Below are 20,495 nucleotides of genomic sequence, written 5' to 3' on the forward strand. Positions count from 1 at the left end.
AGTAAACACTAGCATTTACAGCGTGTCACAACTTTTTCATGGCTATTCATTGGCTCGCTTACAAAATGAAACACAGGGCCGTGACACATTTTGTATTTCCCTCACCTTCCAAAGTGCTGTATCCTGGGACTTCCAGCAGTAGGATACCGTCCAAGCAGGACTGCACTATTCTGAGTAAGCATGACAAGTCTTGGTGACCTGGATAACCCAGGTGCAGAGGAAGATGACAGCTGCCATGAAACTGTCAAGCTTGCATTTCTCCCTCTTCATTTTCCACTGACAAGTGTCTCTGGGGAGGACACTGTCAGTTTTGACCCGCTGTGCTTTCTCTAAGCACCTGTCCAGTGTCTACCTGCAAACTGCTCACTTGTATCATGCCAATCTCACTGTAAAGATGATGGGAACTTTTTAGGACATTATTGTATTATGCTTCAGTGTCAGCAGTGGTTGCAACTGTGGAAACCATGGATGCTATGAAGCAAATTGTGAATATACATTTTTCCTTCCAGCAAGCAATCAGTAGCATTGACAACCATTTCCACAACACATATTCAGGTGTAAATTAATAGTGAATGACACAGATGTTACCGGCTTCATTTTGAATACTTACCAGGTGTTTGGAAATTGAGACGTCGAAGCTCAACAGGGTCAGTGGGATGATGCAGTGGCATTTCCTTGCTGTTGGGGAGACTGCCTTTCCTAGCTTCAGATTCTGCTCTTTTTCTGCAGAATGAACAGCAGATTGTGATTATTTTTGATAAATAATTTTCCTGCTTTAGCTCTTACTGTATGACCACAAAGTGTGCCTTGTGGTCTAATGCATAATGAAGGCAGATATATAATTAGGAACGTGACAGGACTACATTCTTAGAGTACATTAGGCTTAGGGGGTGGACTAAATAACATAATCACTTCACAGTATAATGCAATCCAATACAGTAGCCCGTAGTTATTAACTGCTACCTTTGTGAAGCCTGTATTGTTCTCTTTTCAGTGATGATGTCAGATAGGGTGCTGATTTAGCGCTATAGTAATTTTGAAGCCGTAGTTAGGGGTAGTGTTTATTGCATTATATTGTAATCTGTTCCTGTTACTGTATGTAAAAAACAACATGCGTCACAAAGGTATCATTTACTAAAGGGCTATTGTACTTTGTGCGTTTGTATGATGTATTCTTATTTGTTCCACTCCCTTTTATTCTAGGTAATTTTTTCAGTATTTTGAGGGCGTGATTGGCTCATATTGTGTAGAGAATCTGTGACATTTTATCTCTTTTTCACATATTTTTAGTGTACATGTTACCACAGACATAAACTGCATGTCAGTTTCACTAAAAAATGTGGTTTGTTCATTCATAAGAACCAATACAACAGTGATTGTAGGAGGTCACTAGTAATTACAGCATATCATAACGGGAAAATAATTAAGTTGTTATATGGCATTGTGAATTCAGAGTTTATTAGTATGAAAAGTCAAACCACTTGTGCTTTGATTTCCCAATAAATGCCTGCTGACAGCTGTCGTAGAAACAATGTTGCATTGTTAATAGTGAGCAACATGTGTTTAACATATGTCCATCTTGATAAAGCACATAGTATGATTTCATGAATGACCTCAACTCCAGTGGGTGACCAGTTTCTCTGTGTTTAGATATAATATGTACAGTCTAGGGAGAAAAAGGGGTTTAAAGGGAATTAGTTTTTCTCTGCTTCTTTCTCACTCTTACCTGTCTGGTTTGCTGCTCCATTGGTCAGCAAGGAAAGAAATATCGACACAACATTAGGTGGTAAGACCTTAGGCGTTGATGGAGAATTCCAGAAACTTCCTTTAGAATAAGTGAATGACTAACTACGTAAGAGACAAACGATAAAAATCATATCTCAGTTTTGCTTTGTGTGCAAGATTAGTGATGCTTCACTTCCGAGATTATACTCAATTATGCAGCCTTGGGGCTCTTTGTTTCAAATACTACAGTTTCCCAGGTGCATCCAAGATTTGTACATTGTATCTCTGTTATTTCAAGCAGTTTCAGCTGATTGCTTCTTGTTCAAGCATAAAAGTCATCTCTTGACTCCTAATTGCTGAGGCTGTCTTTTCCTGCAACTAAGCCTATCACTGTTGCATTTATTAAAATCAAGAATTATTCATGTTTAGGATGTATGCAAGTGGTATTATAAATGTGAACAACATGTGGGATCATAATTTGAATGTGTATTAATTAGTATATAAGGCATTAAAATGTATGTTGTTTTTTTTTTGGCTGAAAAGAATTTATTGGTCTGGCAGCAATAAATTACCCTGACTTCAATTATTCAAAGTGTAGGTGTACAATTGACTCTGATTTATGTTCCTCCCTGATGAAGTTGCCCAGTATTATCCCCACATCCTTTCCCAGAGCTCAACATCACATGGTTGTTGCCCTTTGTTTTGCACAAGAGGAGCATTCTGTCACATAAAAATTGATCTTGACAAGAGAAATATCTCCTGGTTTATGCACTGAACGTTCCCAAACGTGGCAGTGGCTGTGGCTCGGTAATCGATGTGTAAATCTGCCTGCCACAAATGGAGACACTTAAGCCTTCTGCACACACAATCTTTGTTAAGTTTCAATTCACCTTTTTTATTATCCAAACCAAAACTTGATATGAATGGATCCCAAGGACAATAAGGTGTAGGAGAGAGCCAGAATAAAGAAGCACGCATAAACCTCTTACATTACGCTGATACTATTGATGGATTTTTTTTGTCTTCAGTATTGGTACTGTTACTGATTATAGCTTGTGCTGACTCTTCACTTACTAATCTTACCTTTCCAAAATTACTTCTTGAGGACTACAGTGAAATTCTGCTTAGGACTGGACATTTGATTAAATGAAAATTTGCCTTATGTAAAAGGTGAATGTGAGAAGAGACAGGATAGCAAAGGACAGAAAAAAATCTGTGTGTAGAAGGGTGCATGTAAAATATGTGCATGTGTGTGTGTGGGCAAAGCAGGAGGGCAGCATAAGGTCAGATTCGGGATCTAGAGCTGAGTTCCCATGTGGAATGGGTAGTATTAAAAGGGGAGGGGTTGGGGTGGCTGGGATGCTGGCCCAGGCCCCAGGGCTCTCTAAAGCTGCACACACAGGCAGTGACATGCAGCAGATAGTCAAAGCTCTCCCCTCCTATGCTTGACTGATGAGCAGTGACAGCACAAGGTCTGGCTACCGCTAGGAGGTTTCAGACAAAAAAGGCTGTTTTGATTCAGTGTGAAAGTGCACAACCGCAAGTGGTTTTCTGCAGTTTTACATGTGTTTGTGAGTGCGTGTTTGTGCGTGCAGGGGGTAGATGGATGTGTCTGATTAACTTTCAGTCAACGCACATGTCTGTGTGAAGGATTGTGGGCGCTGCATTTGATGGCTTGACAGTCTGTGTGCCTGGATTTAGTCATCCAAGATTTAGAGTGTGTTTGTGCTAGTCAGAGTGAGGGTCATGTATAGTCTGAAGATCAATGCGCCTCAGGATTTAAGTTAAAATCTTACATTTAGTATCTGCATTTGAATGTGTTAATTGAAGACTTGTGTGTTGGTTTCATGAACATTCAATATTGAATGGTCATACATAAATGTTGACTTGAATTTTGCACATATATAAGTAATAATGTATGTGTAGGGTATGTCTTACACCATCTCCTTGGAGTGAGAGTCTGCCAGTATTTTATGTACAGTATTTAATATTATAGTGTCATAGTAGTTGTCCCATCTGAGGTGAATTCCTGTGCATTTGTTAGACTAGGTGGGAAAAAAAATCTCTCTTGTGCATGGCTTTTCCTCTCATGTCCTTACCTCTTGTAGAGGAGGATGGCAATGACGATGCATATGATGAAGACAACTGCTAACACAGGGCCCACTACCCAGATGAGGCCTTCCTCTTCATCAATGATTGGCTGGGGGTCAATGTCGGCTGAAACAACGGGGTCAGAGTAGGGGCTGGTGGCATACATGATCTGAGCCAGGAAAAAGCAAATCAGTGATTAATATTCTATCCTAAAATCTGCATCAATATCATACCATGCCTAAAATAGACATATCAAAACTGATCTTAACCTTAAGTTACATAAGTTACATAAGTGAGTATTGAGGTAGACCCAGTAGATCCAGTCTTATTTAGGACATTCAAAACATTACCACAAGACAATTAATTTGCCCAAGACTCTGACAAAGACAGCATGACCAACAATACAAACTAAAAGCTAATTCAAAGTTTTGCTGTGCTATTTCTGCTAAGCTGCAGTTTGACCAATCAAAATTATCTTTAATATCTTGCCTATGCAGGAACCCTGATTGAACTATTTCACATTCTGAGAGAAGATAAAAAAAAAACAGTCTTGTGGGAAGAAAATATATGCTTCAGTGGGCAAATTAGAGATTTCCCTCCGTCCATCATTATCGTTTTTGCTCTACCTGAATACGGGGTTAGTGGAGAGTGCGTTAGGCAGCACTATAGACCCTGCAGCTCATCAAATCCATCATCTTGCCTGCAGCTGCCTAATCATGCGGCTTTCAGGTCTTCTGTCCAGACAGACACATGCACACATACACACTAGCTGCAGCAGTGGAGATAAGGTGGACTGCACGTAGGACGCAATTAAAGAGGAGCTCTGTTATCGAGGTATTCTTGCGATCAGCTAAGGTCTTAAGGGGTTTCTCTCCCTAAAGCAGCAAGGGTCAGCTGCAGCTTTAAGTTTTTAAGTCAGAGCCTCACAAGAGCTGAGAGTAACACATCTGACCAGAGGCAAACTCTGACCCACTGCAAAGATGTAGTGGATTTAACCCTCTATGTCTATTAACATGTACAGTTTTTAGCACAAAGAAAATTATATCACTATCAAGGGATATGACAGACGAATAATACTGAGACAATAAATGTGTGTGTGAGAGAGAGCAGACTTACGTTTTCAGACATCTCCAGAACAGCAAGGACAAAGAAGATATACTCCTGGCCACTCTGAAGTTGCTTGTTTTCAAAGTCTCCGTAGATCTTGCCATCTCCCAGGGTGAACTCTTTAGGCAGGTCTTTGAAGTAGGCAGCGATATAGGCTTTGGGTTCTGCCTGCCTCCGGAGCCGAAGGCCTCTGCTAGTTCGGTTTATCTCCTTCAGCAGCTACAGTGAGAAGTGAGAACCCGACAGTTGATAACACATAAGGACACGTTCCAGCACACACATGAAAACACATTCACGCAAACCAAATCTGTCTATGTAGACTTTTTTTTCTGATTGCTGAGCTGAAATGCTGATTGCAAAAAGCAGAACATTACAGAAAAGATCAATGACTTATTTCATCTGTTTTTGGACCACAAAAGATTGCAAGATTAAAAGATTGTGTGGCTTTCCAGCATATAAAACAGTTGAGGATTATCCAACAGCTTCAAACAGTAAAAAAAAGACTAAATTCATTTAAAACTTACATAGCTCAATTATTTTTTCTTGTTGATACAATCAGAAACATTTTTGCTTAAGCATGTAGACAAATAGAATTTGAGGATAATTTTTGTTTGATTTGATTAACAGTGTACCATTGTGTATTTTCTAATAAATTTGCAGAGTGTAAATCACATTGCATATCATGTCAACAAATTGCTTCAAACTACATTTTCCCAAGAATAACAAATAATATCTTCAAAATGAAAATACCAGCTTGTTATTGGCAGGTATTACTCAAAAAATTGGACAACTGAATGGTAGTTTGAAAAGAGAATTTGCACATATCACACCACTATTGTAATTAATTTTAGAGCTAAAAATAACACCTTTGCTCCCCCGGCTATAATGATAATAATACTAATAGGCTGAAAGAGACACATTACCTGTGTCCTTCATACAACTCTATCATTTCACTTTAAACTTCCAGTACAAAGTGTGGATCATAATTATGCTAATCAAGCCTGGCTAGTTGTTGGGGCATCTGATTTTCTATCTCTGACTTGTGTGCATGAATGAGTGTGTGTGCATGTGCATGCACGCTGTGTGCTCCTGTCATTCACATTAGAGTGTGTGCGGTCTTGTGTGTGCTCTGTTTTGGCTGCTGGGCTATTGGTGCTGCCCGATAATGTCTTCAATCATCTCTCCTGTCAACACGGCAAAATCTAGCTGCCCTTGGGAAAAGTTGTGAAAAGGTGAGTGCCAATATTGACAAACAAATAAATTCTGACAGAGGGGCAACTTCTGGGCAATCGGTCAAGGCTGCAGACATGGGCCTGTAGGCATGAGCTGTAAAGCCAATGGCAGATGAGACATAGTGTGTTTTCCTTTAGTATCCCAGACATGTGATATATTGTGATGTTTGTACTACAGAAATAAATATTTTAAACATTTCAAAATAAGTTACAATTTGCCACAGGTTTTGATTTACAAATAAGAATCCCTGCCAGAATTTCAAATTGTTGTAACCTGAAGGGGAATAACTTTCAAGTTCAAGAAGTTTCCATTCTCTATACATTTCTTGGAAAGGGACTGCTGCACAGGAATGTGTAGAACCTTAAGCTTTCAACATCTGACACAGCATCTAAAGGAATACCTTAAATGTAATCACAGCTTACAAAACACAGTGATAGAAACTTTAGTTTTCTTGCACATTTAATCATGCAAGCAATGCACAGAAACTCCTGAATTGTCTCAACTGGCTTAATATAAAAGTTGTCAAGTGTTTTGTGCATACGCAGTAGCCTAGCTTTGCTTGGAATGAGAAGAGACATGAAGGCCTGATGCAGCTCTTCAGGTAATTACCACAGACACAAAGAGGAGGAGGAGGAGGTGGGGATGGGGGTTGAGTTTGCAGTGCACTTGATGGCTACTTCATGTTCTCATTTCCATATGAACAGTGCTCTCTGCAGCTATTTGCGTCAATCAGTGAGACTCATCTCCTGTTCCTCCTGCCCTCTTAGCTGCCTCAACCTATTTTTTCCAGTTTTGAGAAAAGAAATGTGTGATATGGGAACACAGGTATGCTGTTAAGAAGCTGGGTACAATAACTGGTTATAGAGAAATGACTGGAATTTTACATGGCATATTTTATTCTTTCTTGGTAACCTGAGCCATCATAACTACCTCATCCTTTAAACATACCTCCTCCAAATTCATCTCATCCGGATTGTCCCAGGGTTTGAAAAATTTGCCAGTACGCTGCTTCTTCAGAGGTACAACCACAATGTAATAGCCCCTGCAAAATAAAATGTAAAGTACAGCATATTAACATTCTAGACAAGGTTGAATATCACTGCCACTTTCCAAAAGACACAAGTTCACCAGCTGTATTTGCAAGTTGGTATTTGCAGTGACTTTGCAAGTCAAAGTTAATGTTTACTGGACTAACAAAACCCTATATGATAGCAGCAAAAACCAGCATTGCACAGTGCCCACCACGTCTGCTTGTATTAGAGAGAGAAGTCTGTTCACCAGAGACCAATGAAAAAAGACACACAATCATGGCATTAGCATGTTCTGTGATTTTTTATCACCTGTTTGGGGCCATTTTCTTCATGTTTTCTGTAAAGTTTAAGCTTATTTTGTTACACCTCACTGGGGCCCCCTGTGGGTTAATTAGGAGACCTCTGTGAGCGCAGAAAGATACAGAATTAGAGAGATTTTCATCCTTTCATCAGGGTGGCAAGAGAGATAACAGCTGCTGCCAGAGTTGGGCTTCCTGGTTGGGCACTGAACTGGCTAGCGTTAGCCAGGAAGGCAGTGTGGCAGGCTAATGGGAAACTAATTAGCTTAAGCTCTGGCATGGGAGACAGTGGGCCAAGTGCATCCAGCAAGATCAAAAAACCCAAGATGGGTTTGAAGCGTCCGTCTACAATCGGATGTGCTCCTTGGCCTTCTGACAACCCTGGGCTTTGTTGAAAGGCTATGAGAGACTTTATAGGGCTTAGTGGACTGTGCTTAAATGAGCTGGGCTGCTTCAGTGTGTAATGACTGAGGTGAAGTGGATATTACACTGAAATGTAGGATGAATATAAATGACTGTTTTGGAAGAATTATCCCTGACAAGGTCAGCTATCAAGTTAACTTGTTTATTTCCATCCACAATCCATCAGTTAAAAAAAGTAATTAGTAATATTAATAAAATTTATAAAATTAGGATAAAGGCAAAGAATTAGAAAGTTCCATCGCACAGTAGTGATATCTTTACAGTCAAATCATATTATGCAATGAAATTGCATAATATGATTTCAGTCATCAATGTTTACAGGGCAGCACTAATTGCAAGCAATTGAAAATTACCTTTAGTTTGATCTTCGACACTCACCTTACTCTCTCAGATGTTTGCACTGATGGTAGCTCCACAGTTACCATACCATCTGAGTTGGTCTTGCCAATCAGGTATGGTTTGGTGCGAAGGATGTCTGGGGCCGTCATGGTGGACACACGGTGCTGCAGACCTCCGGCACTGTTGCCACGGTTGGTCAGGAGGAAGGAGTACTGTGTCTCAGGTTGAAGACCTGTGATTAGCTTTTGTGTTAGCTTCCCATCCACCTCCACGCTCTGGCCATTATCGTAGAGGATCTGTATGCAAATGAGTTGATGTTTCATGTACAAATTGGAGTCTGGGTAGTTGTTGTTAGCTGAATATTTTTTTCATGTCACAGTAATGTGAAGGGAACCTCAATGTATATGAAAATGTTATATTTATCTAGACAGTGCTCACAGTGAAAGGTTGGGCTGGGTTGTAGGTGTCTGGGATTTCCCAGGTCAGCAACACTGAGGTCTTCATGGCAGCTTTCACGTGAAAATTTTTTGCAAACACTGCTAAAAGAAAGGGGGAGCAGGTGATTTAGACACAAAACATCCCTTATAATCTGTCTACACCAATGGTCCCATACCAGTGCTTACCTGAGGATGTCTCCTTCAAAACCAGACTGAAATCAGTACTACACTGAACTCAACACTGTCCTCTTACCTTCTTACCAACACCAACTGTTAAGTTAATGACTGAGCTTTGCTTGACTGACAAGACACAAAGAGACATACATACTTACTCCATGTGAGTTTCTTAACTCATGATTAGATTATGGAGACTAAGGGTAGGACAACATGTAAATACCAGAGTCCTCTAGTTGATTCCATATTTTCTCAACTTCTGCCATTTGAGGCTTTCTGAGGAAGCTGTTGTGGTTGGAAAGGTCTGCGCAGGGAAAGGTTGATTTTAAAAAAGGAAAGGGCTAAAAAGGTTCAGGGACTGGTCCTACCTTGATCCAAAGGCTGTGTCCTGAATTGGACACTTGGGCTATAGGGACCAGAGCCCTTGCTGGTGAAGGCACACATTTTAATATCATAAGTGGTATCTGCCTTAAGGCCATCCAGGATGACTGTTGATTCCGGGGCAGTGATGAAGAGTTCTGAGGGGCTGCGTGGGCTGTTGATGTCCTTATACTGCAAAGCGTATTTTACTATTTGGCCATTTCGCTCTGCCAGCAAAACAGGTTGCCAGCTAACCTGAATGGTGGAGGTGGTGGCACCCTCTGCTGTAATGCTCTGAGGGTAGCCACTTGGAACATCCTCATTTGTGGTGACTTCTTTGACTGTCTCTTCGCCAAAGCCCACCTTGTTGCGTGCAGAGAGGCGGAAAGTATATGAGGCTCCCTTATGGATCTCTTTGGTAGTGTAGTGGTTCTCTCGCTCAGGGAACTCAATGACAGTCAGTGGATCCACATCTTTGCGGCCAAAACGGAGGCGATAGCCTTGTAGGGGCCCATGGGTTAATACTGGGGGATGCCACTGGAGGAGAGCCGTGCCCATGTTGGTTGTGCTGACCATTAGCCGAGGTTTATCAGGAACTAAGCACCAATGGAGAAAGGGACAATGTGTTATGGATATTGATAAGCATTTTTCCATCTTAAAATATTATATAGGCAGGCATTTAGTATCAGTCAATCTAATTTCTGTCTTTTTATCTGTGTGTGCCTTTTACTGTGGCCTAATGCTATGAGAAGACGTAATTAAAAGAGCTGAACAGGACTGTCTTTTTTCTGGTCTTTCTTTCACTCTCTCTGCATTTTCCATTACTTTAAAAGTGCCTTCAGCATTGTGGTGTCATACCAGTGGGTAAGAGTTGAGACACCAATTAGCTGCTTTCACACTTTTCACGCTCACTGACGAGAATATTTGCCTAGTGCTTTTTTTTTTCCCTCATTAGATGTAGTTTCACTGCTTTACAAAGCAGAAATTCAGCCTTACATGTACATATAATATATTAGCAGAGAAAAACAGGAGATTTGTCAGCAGCGATGTTACATTACCTGCGCCAGTGGTGGTGATCAGCTTTGGCTTGCTGCGTGCACCGTCACCCTTTGTCGTGTAGGCTGCCACGGTAACTGAATACGTGGTCTCAGCCTGCAGCTCTGTGATGACCATTTCCTGTAAAGATGCAGGACTTAAGTTGTAGGACACTCGCTTGCTGATTTGCAGATACGAGCAAACAGAGATACAAGTGGGATGTGATGTCAGCATAATCATCACGAAGGACACATTCTCTCAGCATATACTTAAAATTGAGGCATACTGCAGTGAACAAGGATAGTGTTGATAAGCTTTAGTTAATAAATAACTTGGTAACTTTGCTTCTCTATATAATAAGATAATCAATAAACAGTAATAGAATTCAGACCTTTAAGGTCAGTGCATGCTGTTTGGTGAGGTTAATCTGAATTTATTCTGAACAAAATTTTGTCACTGAGTTCTAATGGCAGTTTTAAGGTAAATGTCTAAAGAGGGTGAAATAGATCACAAGGTGTTGTTAAAAATCAGACCATAAACTCCTGTTGCACAGAAGACACATGCCTTTCATGCAGAGGAAAATAAGATTGGAATTTTGTCAAGTTTAGCTACTCACATGTTCAGTTGAATCATCATATTCCCACTGATTATGGTATCAGAGTGTGGAGAGAAAAGAGACAAGAAATAAGGCCAGGTACAGACACTAATCACTGGTGAAAAAATATACACACACAGTTTGTCTGCAACCACCAAGTAAATTTGTTGGTTGATAAAAACAGTTGTAGGAAAAGTAGCAATAATCATATATAAACTTGTGCAGATAAATATACATCTGATTTCTGCATCCAGTAGAAATATGTCTTGTGACAAAACAGTTAAATAGCCACTATTTTTACTTAGTTCAATCACTGAAATGACATGATGAAACTTAGCTTTTTTCCCCACTCCAAATGAAAAACATTGCTATAGTGCATTTAGTGTAGGGGTGCTAGAAAGAAAGTGATACTATGTGTCTGAGGGAAGAAATGGTTGGCTGGGGAGGGTGTTGTACCTGGGCATCATCAATCAGGATGTCCTTGATGACTGGCTGTCCTGTGGGCTCCCCATTAACCATCCTGACATAGTGCACCTGGTACCCTCGGATCTGACCGTGCTGCTTGGTGGGCATCGGTGAGCGCCAGATCACTTTAATTGATGAGGAGTTGACAGCCTCCACCTCAACTTTACGAGGTGGCCCACTAGGAACTGGAGGAACACCATGGGATAGAAAAAAAAAGGTCAAAATTATAGAGAACCCCTCCACCCTCTTTTTAAATCTTGCCCAAAGTTGTAGCGCAAAATGCTGCAGTGACAAAAAAATCACAAAAGTGCAGCAAACTGCAACAAGCTCTGCATGACATCAATATTTCAACAATGGTAAGGGGAAAAAAACAACAGCAAAAACAGGTCTGACAACTGACCTAATCTTTAAACATTAAAAATGGGTAGAGTGGATTTTAAAAACATGGAATAAAAATGTGTTTTGCCAAAATAGAAAAGTGGAGCCAAAGGGGGGCTTCAAGTGATTGAAATGCTTGAAGCACTACAAGAATTTTGGCTATGGAGCAGGGAAAAATAAATAAAAAATGATTCTTTACATGAGGGGAGAAAAAAAAATTAAAAAATGGCCTTCAAAAAATTCTTCCACCTTTGTTATTCCCACTGTCCAGAGCTTGTCCTTTTGACAAGTTCCTAAAAAAGTGAGTTATATAAAAATGCTGCCATTCAAAAACACTGCAGAGAATATTTCAAAGTCTCAAAAATGACAGTTGGGACTGGAAGTTGGAGGCCAGCAGTTGAAAATGCCATACCATGTGTTGAAATTGAGCTGCACGGGGGGAAAAAAAGCCAAAAAAAGGTGCTTTTGCAAAGTGAGTCACAGTTTGTTTGGGTAAAAAAGTGCACAGTCCAAAACGAGGCTGAAAGTATCAAGTGGCGACAGTCATATTAGAAGCAGGCAGAGAAGGGTAGAAAAGAAGAGGGAATTGTAGATACAGGCGAGGTTGTTAGTATTTGATGGGGTAGGTTAAGAGGGGTAGACTGGATTTGCAGCTGGGGGCTTTGTTTTAGCAAACACATACCATCCTCCTCAGTGCGGATGAGCTGTGGCAGACTTTCTGGTCCTGCTCCGACATCTGTATGAGCAATGACCGTCACACGGTACTCTGTCCATTTTTCCAAGTTTTCCAAAAGGTACTGGGAGCTTTCCGGAGGGATGCTGGAGATTTGATGAGTAGTGGTATCCTCCCCTTCAGTCGCAGCATATTGGATGGTGTATTGTGTTATGATTCCATTTTGTAATTCCACTGGGGGTGGCCGCCAACTTACCAGGATGCTGGTGGAGCTGGGGCTGTGGCACTTGACTTCCTGAGGTGGGCCCGAGGGTTCTGGTTGGTGGGTTGGATTTTGGAGCAGGTGCAGGTATTTTATTTATTTATTTTTTGTTTTTGTTTGGTCAGGCCGTTCATTGAGTTGATTATTTGTTTTAAAGGAGTTTCAGTTTTTGTTTTGATTGGGGTGATGATGGTAGAATTGACCAAACAAAGGAAAAAAGAAGAGGAAAATAAAATGACACAAAATGAGGAAAAGGCACAAGGACTTGTGGATAAATAAAACATATTTAAAATCAATGAAACATCACAAATAAACACAAAACAAAAGTCAAAGACTAATGCAATTGTGTACACACTGATGATGAATGGAAGGTGTTGATTGGAAAAAAGGACAGCTTTACCATATGTAACCTACCTTTGTCATGAAAAAAATAATATATAAAAACAAAGGGAAACAAAAAAATCATATATCCTAATATATTATTTCATAGATTTAATTCTAAATGAAACCCTAAACAGATTTCAAAGTAGTTTAAGATAAACCATTCCAAAAGAAATGTAGTAATAACTAAGACAAATTTGGCAAGCAGTTACCATCAATCCAAAAACATAAAGGTTGATGCTTTAACTAGTTTAAAATAGAAAAATGTTGTTTTTGTCACCAACCTTTCCGAAGCCTGTTGGTTTGTGGTAAAAGCCTGATTGTACAACAGAGAACTTCCCAAGGAGACATGACTGATTCATTAGAGTCTGATAACATTGGCATGCACTTTTTAATTAAGTTCATCATTTACCTCAGAACATACATCTGGGCAGAGTTTGAACTTCAGAGCTTATATACCCACCTGATCTCTGCCCTTGTCTTTCACAGACCTCAGATTTATGTTAAGATGGGCAAAGTCAAACACAATGGTGGGGTGTTTTTTTATTTAGTGTTTGCCATGACGGTATTTATCTGATGGGTAATCAAAATGAATGAAAGGGAACTGCACTGGATTTAGTTTAATTTTGCAATAAACAACACAATCTCATTTTTCAGTTTCGACCTGTATCATAAATCTGAGGTCTTTTGGGTAGAAATGTCCCTAACTACAGAGACAATACTTGCTTTGAGCTTTCTATGATGTTGTTACTCCATGACTTTCTTGATTCTAAATTGAATTGAGTGTGAACATCAGTGGGAATGTCCCTTTGACGTCCAGAGATGTAGTTTTTTTTTTTTTTTTTAGCAGTGAAGTTACATAGAAAGCTCAGTCTCAAAACTTCTCTATTCTCTTACTTTTGGCCAACATGCAATGTCAAGAGACAAGGTTTCCTAAAGGCCAACCATGCCATTTCACAAAAAACTGTTGGGTAATGCATATGTGGGCATTCATATAAATAATTCAATGCTTTATCATTCATTTAAGTCAAGAGTGTTTTTGCACAACAAAGGTGGAGAGGGATACTTTTTATCACCTTGTCTCCTGACTTCACAAGAAAGCCTGGGTACACTGTCCATGCAACCTTTTCAAAGTGAATACTGCATGGTCAGGTAGACTTCATAACACTTATTTACTATTTCAAATGTTTTGCTTTGCTATTTTCAAATGCATCAACCCTTTAAAGAAAATTATTCTATCTGTGTTCAGGACTTTCCTGACATTTCTGTCACTTTCTGGATTTTGCAGAAAAAATTGGAATGCATTTGAAAATGTGTTCCTTCCCAAACAGTGTGAACTCTGTCAGATAAGGAAGAAGACCTACGTGTCTGTGGGGTTTCTGCAGAGATCTCATTGGTGTAAGCTCCGACTCCATGTTTACTACGGGCAGCCAGACGGAAAGTATAAGTAGTGAAGGGCTTCAAGTCCTTCAGTAGGTATGTTGTTGTCGGCTCAAAACTGATACGTTTCTGTGAAAAAAGTATTTTGTATTGTTATTACAGACTTTTAATAGACTTAAGTGTTGCCAGAATCGTCAAGTCAGACAATAATTACCTCCTCTTTGTCATCCCTCTTCCTATACATCAGTTCATATCCTGTGATCTGATTTTCCTGTCCAGTCTGTGCTGGGGCGATCCATGAAAGTAGAATGCTTGTTTCTGATTTGGCTTCTCCCTTGAAGTCAGTTGGTTGGGAGGGAACTTGAATCAGAGTGAAGAGATGAATTCGTTACTCTACCCATCTTGCACTGTTCATTATAATTACAGTCATACACTTTGTGGTGAGAGTTATTGCCACAAGAGCCACATTGTATTTCAGAGGATGCAGTCATTCCAGCCTAATTAGTACAGTGCAGACACATGGCTACTTCATACCAAAAAAATATCCAACTTTTTCATGAGAAGTAAACAACAAGACTTGAATTTCTTGTTCTTAGTTAGCTATTCTCATAAAAGAGAAAGCAGTTGAAGTGTTGACAGCCAGAAGATGTTTGCGTGTTTACAGCTCTGGTTAACAAAAGTAACCCACTAATGAGGATCAGTGACTAAAAAATCGTGCTGCAAAAATGTTTGTGACACTCCAAGTTTAATTGTGGAGTAAGAACATTTTTCAAACTTTGAATTTGTTCATTTAGTATTTTTTTGGTTCTCGTACAATGAATACAAAGCATTCTCACCTCCTGTCTTAGCAATGATTTGAAGGTCTGGAGAAAGTGGTCCATCACCAACTGAGGTATAGGCCAGCACCTTGATGTAGTAGGTCTTATTGGGGATGAGGCCCTGGATGGTGACAAAATTCGACCCTCGGACAATCTGCTTTTCCCAGAGGTTGACATACTGGGTGGAATCCATGGTGTAGTAGACTCGGTAGCCCATGATCTGCCCGTTCGCCTCCTCTGGTTCATCCCAGTGGATGACAGCCGTGGTGGTGCTCAGCATGTGACCTCTGACCTGCCTTGGTGCCGTACTGGGGGCCTGCTCAGCTGTTTTGGCCTCAATGCTCTCGCTGTGTGGCCCTCGGCCAATGTTGTTCACAGCCACCACCCGAAACTCGTAGTCCGAGTATGGGCTGAGGCCCCCCACGCTGTACCGAGTGGTGGCCACACCGTCGATCTCCTTGTATGAGTCATCTGAGTATTTGGACTTGTGCTGGATGATGTAGTAGGACACTGGCTCAGGATTGCCAGAGTCCCAAGTCAGTGTTATGCTGGTGGCTGTGCGCTCTGTCACCACAGGAATGCCAGGAGCCTTGGGCAATGCTGTGATGATAATTATTACATAAATATTAATACCAATGCAAATTATACAGCAAACATTGCAAAGTTATACTTCTGTAGAGTAATTTATGTTATCGCCCATAGAGACTTTATTTTAATTTGTTGATGGTTGAATAATATTGATTACTTTCATTTACCAGCCTGCTGCATTTGATACTGATGATATACTGAATATCTGGAGTCATGAGAGACTCATATGTTTATTTGCTTTCTGTTAGGTAGGTGGATAATCGTATTATTATTTCTCATACCTAGTTTACATTTGTTAAAAAAAAAAAAAAGTTGCATATGAACTAATTTGTGAGATTAAAGACTTGGACACCCCACGTTCAGCATCTGGGAATGCTGTTGTCGTTAATTTCAGATTTCCCAATGTTTATCACTTTAATAATTTAACAGATAAATTTATTGCTTTAATTCCCCCACACCGTGGCACATGGCAAAAGATATCAGGGCAATAGATTGTCTTTATATGCCATCTGAAGTATGCTTCTGGGGGAGCTTGCTGCCAGACTGTTATATTGTGACTAATATCTCTGTGATATGTCTAGGAAAAACAAAGCTAAGTGTGTGTGTACGTGAGTCTGTCCCTTGTGTGCACGTGAACACAGCGACACCAGTCTGGGATATCTTTCTGGTACGCTGCAGTGTAGATATGATTACACTCAGATAAGTACCATGCCCACAGAGGACACCAAACAATACTCACTACGTTTCACACCCCCCTCTCCTCTCACGCCCCCTCCTCCCTACCTCTCGCTAACAGAAATGGTGAGCTTGTGGCTCTGTTGCTCTCCAGCTGAGAGATAAGCATTTCACTATATTCTCAATCTGGCATCTAATGCACTGAGGCTGGTGCCAGGGCTTGTCTAAAGCTTCAAGGAATCCTCTACAGATGACTTATCATGGCAGAGAGAGGTAAATAACTTTCTTTAAAGCACTGACAGTAGGCTCTACTTGGATAGTTTACCCTCAACATAAACTAGAAAATTGAAGTACTGTATTTTTAACTACATGCAAAATACTATATAAATATATAGATACTGAGAAAACTGTTGTAAGTGAGCAAATATGAAGTCTGGCTTGTATATCTATTACAGGAGCATGAGATTTCAGCCTTTAATTACTGTATAAACAAGGAGAATAAGAAGCAGCCCTACCTTTGACTGTTATCTGTGCCACAGCCTCTATCACCCCCAGAGTTGACATGGCCACACAGGTGTAGTTGGCCGACTGCCGGACGTCTGTAAGCTCCAAGACGTTTCGTCCAATAGGCATGTCGTCCTCTGGTGTGAGGTCTTCAGCACCCAGCATCCACTTGACATATGGCATGGGCGAGCCCACTGCCACACATGTGATATTAACACTGCCGCCTGGCATGATCTCATTGTCTGTAGGTGGAATGGAGAATCGTGGTGGCACCCGACGCACTGAAAAAGACGTAACATAGTGTGAAAAACAAGCAAGAAATGGAACAACTGAATACCTTTAAAGAGAAATGTTCTGTACTCTCCTCAAACATTGCCATGAAGACAGACTGATTGAACATTTATGCTTCTATTTTAATAATATATTGATATTTAATTGTAGCATTAAAATGAAATGTTTCAAGATAGATAATTTATGATCGTTTGATGAACGTTTTGAATGAACACATTTTAACACATTTGATCCAAAACTTAGAGATTTCAATGGTGAATGGGTTAACACCAACACAAGCACCATGCACAAAATACTGTATCACCATCAGTACAGATAAACAGAACTGCACAAAGTGCTGGAGAGTCGACAGCACTCCACAGTTGTATACAAAGAAACAACTTTTAGGCTGCACACTTCCAGCTGATGTGAGATAATGTGCCACATCACATTCTCACATCACACAAACATAGATAATATTATTGAGAAGTCGCACACGCAACAAAGGGGAATGGTGTTTTTCTGTGCTTTTCAGGCTGAGCTCAAAGTTGAAACTAGGGCTGTCAAATGTTATGCATTCACACTTTGGATGAATTTCAGAGTGATACAAAAAAAAAGAAGAAAAAAAAGAAAAAAAAAACATTAAACATGTTTTCCTGTCTGATTTTTGACTCATTGGCTATTATAGAGATACACTCACAAGACTAAACAACACTCCTGCAGTACCTTTTATGTGCAGCCATGCAAGATTACAAGCCTGCTATGCTGTGTGCTGTTACTTTTGATGTAAACAATGGCATGAAGATGGATAAGAAAGGTTAACTTTTATAAGGGATTTTAGATTTTAGAACTTTGTCAGACAGCTCAGAGGATAACAGTAAAGTTTCTTGATGCTGACTTTCTTTATGCTGGTAAATTCAGTGATGAATGAGAAGTCTTATGCTTATCACAAGAGGCCCAATTATTCTGGCGCTTAAGGCATTAACATGTCTCACCATGCTACATTCTATGATTGTACAAATTAATCCAATCAATACCTATCAACACCTGTAAAATAATCAAAATCAAGAAAATTTACTGATGTTACTCTAAATTCTCTCTAACTCTAAAAATTTCAACAGGACTCCAGGCTTCTGCAGTTCCAGATAAAGTGGTGAGGTCTTTCAGATTGAGTGAGTTCTGAAATTCAGCTTTAGCTTTACCTAGGAATATGTATCACATGTTGAGAAATTCTAGGAATGCCATATCTTATAAGGAGAAGATAAGATGCTCATCTGCAGGAAACATCACTGATAAAAGCTTGTTAACAGTCAAAAAAAGTAATCATTTTGCACACATTGAAAAAAAGATGAAGAGAACTGCTACTGGAGCAATTACTGCAGGTATTAGGTACACTTTTTTCTTACTGCTGAGTCTTAGTTTAACCAAGACTTTTGTCATATCACACACATACTTGTGATTCAGAAGTTTTGCTGACAATAAACAAGTGTTTCTCACATATTTTCAAAATACAAGTGCTGCAAAATCAAAATGCATATCATTTGACAGCTCTAGTAGATACACATTCCATATAAAAAATAAAAGGCTAAAATTTCAAAGAAAAGGTTACACTTTTAAGTGAACTTAAATGTAAAACATCCATAATGCACATTGACGGCTTCAAGGCCTGTTAGAGGAGAGCAAGAGTCTGTCATGCATACGAGAACAATATGTGACTTTGCGAGGCAATCATATAAGGGAGTCCGGGGGAAGAGGGCTACAGGGGCAAAATAAGTAGTAAGAGGGTCAGAAGGAAGATGACATATCACACAGTGGAAATGGAAAGGTTAGCCTAGCCTTAGTGTTACATAGCTGTGAATGTGTCTTGCAACTAAAAAACTCTTAGAGAGGCAGGCAACAGCGTCTTAGGACAAAGAAAAATTAAGAAAATTTATTATTTCTCCTCAGGTTTTACTGATTAGGATCTGTACACATAACTAAGGGACTTAGGCATAAGTGAAACAGACAAGGGATTCATCTAGGGATTGACATTAAAAGTAAAGTCAGTGTTACTGCTCATGGTATGCGAAATAGATTACACTTGGCTTGGGTTAGATAACTTGTTAAATTCTTTAGCGAACCATGAAGAACACTGTCACTTTTAAAAGTCTGAGTACTTGTATTTATTGTCTGTTAATTGACCCTGCTTCGTAAACAGTCCTGTGACTCTAAACTCATTATTTTGTGCAGGTATTTGCTATATTTAACTGCAGCATAGGCACGTGTTTCCTTCTGCCTGCTGCTAATTCACAAAGCCCATTCTGTCGAGCAGACTGCAGCTCTCTAGAGAGGAAATCTAGGGGAACTGCTTGCATTATTAAATACAACGTTTCTCTCACTCAATATTTAATTAATAACCAATTGGATCACGCTCCCCACAGACATAATATTACCCTGCTCATTTGAATATCATTACATTTGTCAAGTCTTGTGGATAACGCTCTAAATACATCATTCTTTCATGACTTCCTGCACTGAAACATCCTCGTCAGAGGACGTGTATAATCTCTCAGGGCAAGGTTGTTTTTACAGCTTGGCTCTTGACTTTACTGCCAACAAAGGATGGATTTTGCTTTAACATATTTTATCTATAAGAAACTTCAATTAGAGCGAGAGAGCTATTTTGAAAATTGGAGTATAGTGGTTATGTGGAGAGAGAGATCCAGCACACATATGAAGCAGCATTGCAGCTATGTGGAACAAGAGTATATATATATATATATATATATATATATATATATATATATATATGTAATATATACATTTTCTTATCCCAATGCTGTGTGCTTGTTTGCTGCTGTGTTGTTAATTGTCAAAGAAACAAAGCAGGAACACTGACAGGTGAAGGGCTGGGGAAAGGGGACAACTAGCTCAAGCATCAACAGGTGACCATGCAAATAAACCCTTAGACAGATGCAAATATTGTTCCTGACCCCCCCCCCTCCCAAAAGATGCAAACATGCACCACCTGTTGGACATTCAAGCATTCTGACAAGGACCAGGGGCATTCTTAATGGGAACATGAACATCGAATGTGTGACAAAAGTAGACATGATATCAGTAGAAGTAATAAAAAAAAAGGAGAAAATATACTGTATAAAGGCCACGGTAAAATATGTGTTTTCATTCAAATGTCTGTAAGATTTTTTTTTTCTTGGTGGAAAACAAATGAACTCATTTCTGTTTTATGTTGTGTTCAAAAAGTAAAAACAC

The 20,495-nt window shown here is 39.7% G+C and overlaps 1 protein-coding gene across 14 annotated transcripts in view; it reads right to left on the reverse strand.

Moving 5' to 3' along the window:
* The window catches only part of LOC108892381 (protein tyrosine phosphatase receptor type D), a 344,319-nt gene that overhangs the window by 23,162 nt on the left and 300,662 nt on the right, over nt 1–20,495 (reverse strand). For 6 of the 14 annotated variants that reach the window (XM_051076293.1, XM_051076296.1, XM_051076298.1 and 3 more), the window contains 15 exons: nt 16,985–17,254; nt 15,225–15,806; nt 14,603–14,748; nt 14,373–14,517; nt 12,375–12,680; nt 11,306–11,499; nt 10,871–10,897; nt 10,278–10,395; nt 9,228–9,815; nt 8,687–8,787; nt 8,288–8,544; nt 7,105–7,198; nt 4,933–5,142; nt 3,825–3,985; nt 611–723 (listed from right to left, as the gene is read on the reverse strand). In XM_051076293.1, the coding sequence (XP_050932250.1) occupies nt 611–723; nt 3,825–3,985; nt 4,933–5,142; nt 7,105–7,198; nt 8,288–8,544; nt 8,687–8,787; nt 9,228–9,815; nt 10,278–10,395; nt 10,871–10,897; nt 11,306–11,499; nt 12,375–12,680; nt 14,373–14,517; nt 14,603–14,748; nt 15,225–15,806; nt 16,985–17,254 (3,312 nt within the window). The remainder of the gene's footprint in view (nt 1–610; nt 724–3,824; nt 3,986–4,932; nt 5,143–7,104; nt 7,199–8,287; nt 8,545–8,686; nt 8,788–9,227; nt 9,816–10,277; nt 10,396–10,870; nt 10,898–11,305; nt 11,500–12,374; nt 12,681–14,372; nt 14,518–14,602; nt 14,749–15,224; nt 15,807–16,984; nt 17,255–20,495) is intronic. The other 8 variants (XM_051076295.1, XM_051076297.1, XM_051076299.1 and 5 more) reach the window with 2 other exon arrangements.

The sequence above is a fragment of the Lates calcarifer genome, linkage group LG15 (assembly GCF_001640805.2).
Source record: "Lates calcarifer isolate ASB-BC8 linkage group LG15, TLL_Latcal_v3, whole genome shotgun sequence".
Classification (NCBI taxonomy): domain Eukaryota; kingdom Metazoa; phylum Chordata; class Actinopteri; family Centropomidae; genus Lates; species Lates calcarifer.